Raw genomic sequence first — 8,734 nt, forward strand, 5'->3', positions numbered from 1 at the left:
TTGGATCAAACTCTCCGAGAGATGGGCCAAGACTCTCAATATTTTTGAAAGTGCCTCAGGTAATTCTGATGTGCTACTCTGGTTTAAAGCTGCTGCTCTGCTCTCTACTCCTCTTCGTAGTCTCATAGTACACCCTTCCCACACCAACCTCATGACATTGAAACTGTTTCTCTCTCTACCCAGCAGAGTAGAAGATTCTCAAGGGCAGGAATGTTGCCTTATTTTTCTCTCACTGTCCATTACCTTGTGTATTTTCTGCCATAAATAAAGGCAGTCTATAAATATTTGCTTAGTCGAGCAAAACTGAAAAATGAAGAATAAAATTAAGCCAAAGCTAAAAATGTAAAAAAAGAGTAAAAATAATTTTAAAATAAAATCATTAAATATGATTAAAATAAGAAACAAATCATGGTACGATGGTCTAAAAATTATGAATTTTAGATTCATACCATTTGTGTAATCATACATGTACATAGGGTAAGTACAATGAATCAAAATGCAGTCTGTAAAAATAAAAAAAAAAACAATAGAGCTCCATTTCACATCCATAAGCTTATGGATATGACTAAATAAAACTTGTCATCACTGCAAAAATAATTACGAATTTTAGAGAGAAGACGTTAAAAAAAAAGGTTGAAAAATAAGCAAATTACCGAGTTCTTAACAATGCCTATGCTGAAACCGCTTTCCAAGAAAGACTTCCCATGTCAGCAAAGCAGGAAGAGTCCCTGACCTCCTTCAATGTCTCTCCAAAGTTGCTCACATCTCTGACCCACAAGCCTCTTTCCAAAAAGCCTAGGAAAACAAAGAGAAAATGCTTTGAAATGCAGGTCTGTGGTCTGGCAGCTCAGAAATACATTGCTCTTAAAGTCTAAAGCACAGCAAATTCAAACAGTGTACTCAAGATTCTTTTAACTGGAAAAAAGAGAGAATATATCTAATAAATTAGAGTTAAGAAAATTGTAACTTTAATATTAACTAATGATTATTTGAAAACTCAAAATCCAGTTTAAAGTATCACAAAATGACTTGATAGCAGCAAAGATCACTACTTTTAATTTTTAAGTAATTTATAATTGCACAGAGAGTATGTGAGTCTATTCTCATTTGAAAATTAGAACATCTCAAAGAAAACCAAAGACCCTTTGACAATGACCCTTAATCCAGGTCACCTTCTGGCCTCTCTGGGGATAACAGCACGTGGTCGTATTCTTCCAGACCTTCCTTGTGTTTTACATGTTAGTGTACTTCACATTGTAAACGTATAGGACTCTAATTTCTTTTCATTGTTTTATAGATTAAAAAAAGGTAGGGAATTAATCAAGGTTCAGACCAGAAGAGATGTCACACTTGCCAAGCTCCACAGCCCAGTCGTGCCAGGGGATGGGTAACAAAAGTGCCTGGAGGTTGCATGGGAGACCTAGGCTCTAGTGGAGAGGTGCCTACAGGGAAGCTCCAGGGGTGATAGCTGACCAGTAGCACCTCCACCCTTGTGGCGCTTTGCCAAGCAGTGCCCTCTGTCCCTCGTGGCATGTTTTCCAGTGGTGGCTGGCTGAATGAGTGACAGATAACTTTGCACAGGGCCCTCAGTTCTTCTCCAGTCACCACTGAGGGGGTCTATATGTCAGGCTGCAGGAGCAGTGACATCATCAGCATGAGCTTGCTTGTTTTGCTTGTGTACTGGGCATCCCAAGGGGCGATGTTGTGATGTACATTGAAAAAGTAATCATAATAGGCGACTTTCTACAGAAAAAATTAATGTTCCCTAGTTCCCAGTGTGCATGAGAAAAAAACCACTGTCTTTCAAAATAAAATATGTCTGGATATTCAAGCCCAGTTTTGTTCTCAGTGTTTCCTTAATGTGGCTAGGTTTATGAGATCAGAAAGAGGACATTCAGGGACATGGTGCTTACTCTCTCCCTTTTCTTTATGATACAACACTCAAATGTGAAATTGAAGATAATTGATTGCAAGCAGTATATACAATAGTTTGGGTAGGGTTATGAGAACCAATAAGAGATGGAAAAGGAACTGAGGATTATCAAAAGCAGTGAGCTCTTTTCATACTTATGCCAACAGGACTACGGGAAGAAAGGGAGTTCTATTAACACAAGTAAGCTACAGTAGCAGAAGAGGGTGTCACCCTCTCTTCTGTGAGTAACACAGCCTGCTTCTGTAGCTTATCACAGACTTTTCCTGCATCCCACGAGACCACCCCATCATTCCAAGGTGTGGTGCTCCAGATAGCACTGAAACCGAACCTTAGCAGACTATTCTGATCAGTCAGTTCCTTGTAAGTGGTGGGGCATGTGGATAGACTAATGGTTCCATGTACTGTAACCTCATTATTATACTTCATTTGCTATCTCATGTGTCCCTTGTTGAGACACAATGTTGCATAGATATCATATGAATTGATAAGTTATTTTATAATATAAATCCACAGATGATAAGGCTGAAAGAAGTGTTGAATGTTTATCACTCAGGGTTTAGTCAAAGAAATAGTATCACTACAGTGTTAGAGAATAAGATATTACTTATTGGAATTAGACTTTGTGCAGTGGTGGAAACCATTAAGCAGTCCATATAAGTCTGTTACCACCGAACCTCATGCCAGGTCTAAAGCCAGGAAAGCCAACATTATGGAAGATGTGTCATCCTTAAAGAAAAGGAAGACAGTAAAGCACCATGGTCTTGAGATGCTCCTGGGAGTTTCCAAGAACCTAATGAAGCCAATGAAGAAAGAGAGTGCCTGGGCCAGGATGAGTAGAAGGTATCTTGAAGGATATCTTGAAGGATGTGCACTCTGGGAACTATGGAAAGCTACTGTAAAAAGTTGCTTTTTGCATGTATACCAGGAGAGTTGCTCTATGGGATGCTGGTCATACAAGTAAAGCAAACTTATGCTGATGATGTTGCTGCTTCTGTAGCCTAACATGTAAAACCCCTCTCTGAGTGGGGACAGGTGTGGAACTGAAGGAACTGTGGAAAGGATAGGTGTCCCTCATCTAGCCAGTCAACACTGAATGAAATGCCATGAGACAGACAAGGTACTTCTTGGCAAAGCTCCATAAAGGACTGAGGTGCTACTGCTGAACCTTCCCTGTAAGCATTTCCTCAATAAAGCCTTATGACTCATATACTGTCTTTGGGTATTTTCTTTGGTCTCTCAGCAACATATCCCACTGCACTGGTATTAGTGTGCTTTGACTTGACAGAAGGGCAAATGGACATGAAGTGGAGACCAAAGGTCAACTAGTGTTGTGTGTGTCTCTCAATACTTCTAATTTTTTTTTGGTAGTGGGGAATGAACCCAGGGTCACTCAACCACTGAGCCACATCCCCAGCCCTTTTTAATATTTTATTTAGAGACAGGGTCTCACTAAGGTTCTTTTGGCCTTAATAAGTTGCTGAGGCTGGCATTGAATTCCTGATCCTCTTGCTTCAGCCACTTGAGCTGCTGAGATTACATGCATGTACCACTGTGCCCAGCTCAATATTCTCAATTTTTTTTACATGGAAAGAATCAGCTTTATTTTCTCTAGGTTAAAGAAAAATAGAAGCAGCTATTAATTTTTGCTGAGAAAAATGCTTCTTTTGGTGTTCATGTCTAAATTTCTGAAAAGGTGATCTGGTTATTAAAATCATTCCAAATGCATTCATAAACCACATCCGTGTGTGACCAGCCCTTTTCAAAAATAATTAAAGTTGCCACAACATTTACATTCATTCTTATCATACATTACAACATGCAAATACACAAGAAAGGTTGGTTAAACAAGCTGAAGTAAACATTACGGCATCAGGAAAATGAAAATCCTCTGTATAAAATAAATACAACTTCGTAATAACTAAAGAAAATGAAAGCAATTAATAAAAATAATGGCAGTTTAAAGTATAACTGTCTCATTACCCAATTATAAAATAAGTTACTGTAAAATGCATAGACTCCTTACATGTACAGAATTTGTGCATCACAGTCAGGTGTCCAACAGTTTTACACAATAAAAATAAAGACATCCAAAATGTGTGCATACTTTGCAATTAGAATACACTTAACCTTTTTTTGCTCTTTCAACTGTTTTGAAAATATTTAATGTAAAAATCTCAGATGGACATTTTACATAAAAACTCATATTTAATCTTCCATATGGCTACAGTCACCTTCCCCCAACAGATCAGCACCCTCAGCGTTTTCCCAGGGCCCAATTCCTACTTGTTGGGGACTGGTGCAAAATGAGTATTTTCAATTTTGATGATGAGGGTAACTGCATAACCTGGGGACTTTCATCATAATCACATTCTTGCATCTGGCTCAGGACTTGGAGGAACTGAAGGGAGAGAACCACTAGGAGGTAGGAGCCGCAGGCCTAGATGCTGTCCCACACCATTAGGGTGAGCCAGCCCATCAGAAGCCACATGTGAAAAGTGATTTGGTACCTGAACACATCTTCAAACCAAAAGTGAATGTTTCTTCAATTCCACATCCAAAATCCCCACAAACTTTTCTTGTGGTGAAATCCATACACAGAAATACACGAAAAAAAAAAGGTAGATGAGGAAATAGGATCAAAAGGGTAATGGAAATTGAATGGGTTTAGGTAGCATAATGCTAATGAAGAAAGGTCATGATGTTTTCTTAGGTTCTTCTTGACATTCTAAAAATAGCTCACACAACTTTGACCTTTCTATCAAACAGTGTGCATCCATTAGACTCATGTGAGTGCTCTCAAGATTCTAAACTCCTTGCCCACCCTGGCAGAGTGACAAAAGGGAGTAGAGTGTTTGCAAGTTGCAAGAAAGAGAAAGAAGCCCCCCCCACCTTTTTAAAATTCTTTTATAGTTGTGGATGGACTTTCATCTCGTTTATTTATTTATATTGGTGCTGAGGATTGAACCCAGTGCCTCACACATGCTAGGCAAGCACTCTACCACTGAGCCACAACCCCAGCCCAAAAGAAGACCCTTTTAATGTCCCCTCTTGGAGTACAGTCAGAAATTCCTGTATGTGAGGCATATTCCTGTTAAAAAAAAAAAAAAAAAAAAGACAAGGAAAGTTTTTCCTGTTCTAAAGGCTTTAAAGTAGCCTGCCCTCTTCCATATGTTTAAGAATTTACTTCATTTAAATATTATTCCTTAGGAATTGAGGTTCAGGATTATTATAATCTATGCTTTATAAAACAAATTTTCTATGTAATTCCTTCTGTTGTTAGAAGAGATTTTTCCCTTCCTCCTAGGTAGAAGACAAAATGGCCTCAATAACAGCATATATAAGCAAATCAGAGTAGTCAAAGACTTTTCTTTGAGTTTTATCATTAACAATGAACTTCTGTGTTCAAAGTAGACTGTTCACAATACGATCATTTAAGAGATTGTCCTGTAACTCACTAACTGTCTGCATATTCTTTTCATTGCCACCTTCATTTCTTGATTCCTTAGTGTGTAGATGACAGGATTTAGAAAAGGCGTGATGACTGCATCAAATGTAGCTAGGAACTTGTCCAGGTGTGTGGAAGGAGATGGCCATGTGTAGAGGAAGATCAAAGGACCAAAGAACAAGATGACCACAGTGATGTGAGCAGAAAGTGTGGACAGAGCCTTCGAGGAACCAGCAGAAGAGTGTTTCTGAACACTGAGAATGATGACAATATAGGAAGTGACCAGTATGAGGAAGGAGCCCACAGAGATGAAACCACCATTAGCTGTGATCATGAATTCCAGTCGGTAGGTGTCTGTGCAGGCAACTTTGATGAACCAAGGAAGGTCACAGTAAAAGCTGTCCAACACATTAGGGCCACAGAAGGGCAACTTTACCACAAAAGTCAATTGAACCACTGAGTGCGTAAGGCCAACCACCCAGGCAGCCACTGAAAAGAAGATGCACATTTTTGGGCTCATGATGGTCAGGTAGTGCAGAGGCTTACATATGGCCACATATCTGTCAAAGGCCATGGCTATGAGCAGCACCATCTCCATACCACCAATGGCATGGATGAAGAAGATCTGGGTGATGCATCCTCTAAAGGAGATGACTTTGTTCATCCTGAAAAGGTCATAAATCATCTTGGGGGAGATGACTGAAGAAAAACCCAGGTCAATGAAGGAGAGGTTGACCAAGAGAAAGTACATGGGACAATGCAAGTGTGGCTCAGAAGCCACCGTGAACACAATGAGGGAGTTTCCCATCATGCTTGCCACATAAAACATGGAGGAGAACACAAAGAGGAGTAGCTGGATACCCCAGGAGTTGGTGAGTCCCAGGAACACAAACTCGGACACCACAGAGTGATTTGCTCCTTCCATTGGCTTTATTGGATGTGCTGCCTGTGGAAGAACAACAGGAGAAAATGTAAATTATGACAACTATGTTAATAGACCAGGAGGAGGGAAGTCAAAGTTATAAAAACCTAGTTTTACTTTCACATTAAAACCAACTTAAAGATCAACAAGCATACGAACAAAGGCTAAACATCATTAATACATCGGGGAAGTATCAAATAAAATCACAATGAGATATCAATTTACATTTGTTAAAAGAGTTATTATCACAAAGTCAAAATATAACAAGTTGGGGCTGGATGTCAAATAAGAAATTACTTGTACAATATTGATTGGAGTTTAAGTCAGCACAGCTATGAAGGAAAATAGTACAGAGATTTGTCAAAAAATTAAACATAGTGGCTGGGTATATAACTCAGTGGTAGAGTACTTGCTTTGCATGTATAAGACCCTGGATTATATCTCCAGCATCACAAGAAAGAAAAAATTAACAATAGAACTTCCATGTAACCCACAATACCACTTATAGGACTGTATCTGAAGATTAGTGACATTATTATACCTGTAAGACATATTCCATGTTCATTGAAGGATTTTTCACAATATCCTGGGAGAGTAAAATATATGGAAACAACCTAAGTGTCCTTTGACAGTTGAGTAGGTCACACACACACACACACACACACACACACACACACACACCCGTTCTTCTCCTTAAAAAGGGATAATCTGTGTTTTGTGACAACATGAATGAGAATGGAAGTTATTGTGTCAAGTGAAATTAAAAAGGCATGGAAAGACAATTTCCATGATTTACTGAAAGATTTCACTTATGAATAGGAAAAAAAGTCACACTCACAGAAGCAGAGATTATGGTTGACTAGGGGTAGACAGGGTTGGGTGGGGAGATGTAATGGGAAGATATTCATCAGTTATTCAATTTGCATCCTTAATTTCTGGATATCTATTATACAGTGTGGTGACTATGGTTTATAATAAATGTGTAGTTCATACTTGAAAATTCCTCAGGCAGTAGATCTTGAATGTTCTCATCACAAATAAGTATATCTTTATTCAATCATTTCACAACGTGTGTACATATATCAAAACATCACATTGTACACCATAAATATACTTAATATGTATTGTCAATTATATCTTAATGAAACTGGAAGGGGGCAATCCACGTATTATGCCCATAGATTTGAAATTGTAACCACACAGAGAAGTAGGTGGCTGTCATAGAGTTGTTCTGTTCCATGTAGGATTGTCTCTGAATTTAATATCTTTTTGCTTTCTCCCAGAGAAGTTGCAGTGATGTTCCTCATGAGACAGAAGATTGGTCAACATGGGAACCTATGATTCTACCCCAAGTTCTTTTACTTTTTCCTTCAAAACACAGCCTGGTTCAGTCACAAAACACTATGTACCTTTTCTCAACTGGTGCCTCCACCAAGACCACAGGATTATTCTGACAAATAAGCCCTTCCTTCCTACTCCGCACCTCTGGAAAACATTTATCTTCAAAGTTTATTAAATGTTTATCATAGCTAGAAGGTCTTACTTAATATTATTTGGATTCTCTGATGCAATGAAAAAGTGGTCCACAGAGAGGTGCAGGTCCATGAACTATCAATGACCAATTTGCATCACATTAGAGACTGAAATGGTGAGTAAATATTTGGAAATGGGGCTGGGGAGATAGCTCAGTTCGTATAGTGCTTGCCTGGCAAGCACTAGGTCCTGGGTTCATTCCCCCAGCACCATAGAAGTTTCTCTAGCAATTTGACATTTCAATGAAAAATAAAAGCCTGGATTTGCATTCAGCTAAGGTATCAGTCCGTGAAACACTGGGGGAGAAAAATAAGGTAATGTGAGAATCACTGCCCCAGAATAGCACAGGATCTGAAAGTTTAATCCTACGAGGGCACTGTGGCATAGAAGACAGTGTTTTACTCAAACATCTGTGAAAGGACTTATGACATTACTTTGTAATTTTAACTTTAATTAGAGAAGCAACATAACATGGTAGAAAGAAAAAGGACTTTGGGTTTAGAAAACCAAAATGTATCCTATAGTTCAGCCACTGACAAGTTAATTTTGGGGAAGGTACTTAAAATTTTACTCCTCAGTTTATCTAATGGAAAAATTTTAAATATTGACTTCTTATGGTACATTATAGGGATAAGATCATTAAAGATTATAATCATGCTTTCAGTACGTTTGTATTCCATAGGTAGGTATTCAGTATTAATATTTCCCTTTCTTCACTTGCTCATCATCGTACTTAGTACATGAGATAAATAAGTGAATAAAAATGAGAGATGGTATTGACAAGTAGAGAACATCAAATCACCATATCCAAAAGATATTTCAAAATATACTGTCTCATTCTACTCAATAATAGATTATAATATTCATTCTTTTAGTGATCTAAAGTAAGTTTTTAAATGTA

The 8,734-nt window shown here is 38.3% G+C and overlaps 1 protein-coding gene across 1 annotated transcript; it reads right to left on the minus strand.

Moving 5' to 3' along the window:
• Positions 1 to 5,364: 5,364 nt before the first annotated feature.
• Positions 5,365 to 6,303, minus strand: LOC124975836 (olfactory receptor 4F3/4F16/4F29-like). The gene has a single exon (XM_047538346.1). It carries the CDS (start codon positions 6,301 to 6,303, stop codon positions 5,365 to 5,367), a length of 939 nt encoding a protein of 312 aa, XP_047394302.1.
• Positions 6,304 to 8,734: the final 2,431 nt, after the last annotated feature.

Source organism: Sciurus carolinensis, unplaced genomic scaffold (assembly GCF_902686445.1).
Source record: "Sciurus carolinensis unplaced genomic scaffold, mSciCar1.2, whole genome shotgun sequence".
Lineage (NCBI taxonomy): Eukaryota > Metazoa > Chordata > Mammalia > Rodentia > Sciuridae > Sciurus > Sciurus carolinensis.

Excerpts from the sequence above, each read along its gene's own strand:
- LOC124975836 (XM_047538346.1), bottom strand. The coding sequence starts at position 6,303 with ATGGAAGGAGCAAATCACTCTGTGGTGTCCGAGTTTGTGTTCCTGGGA.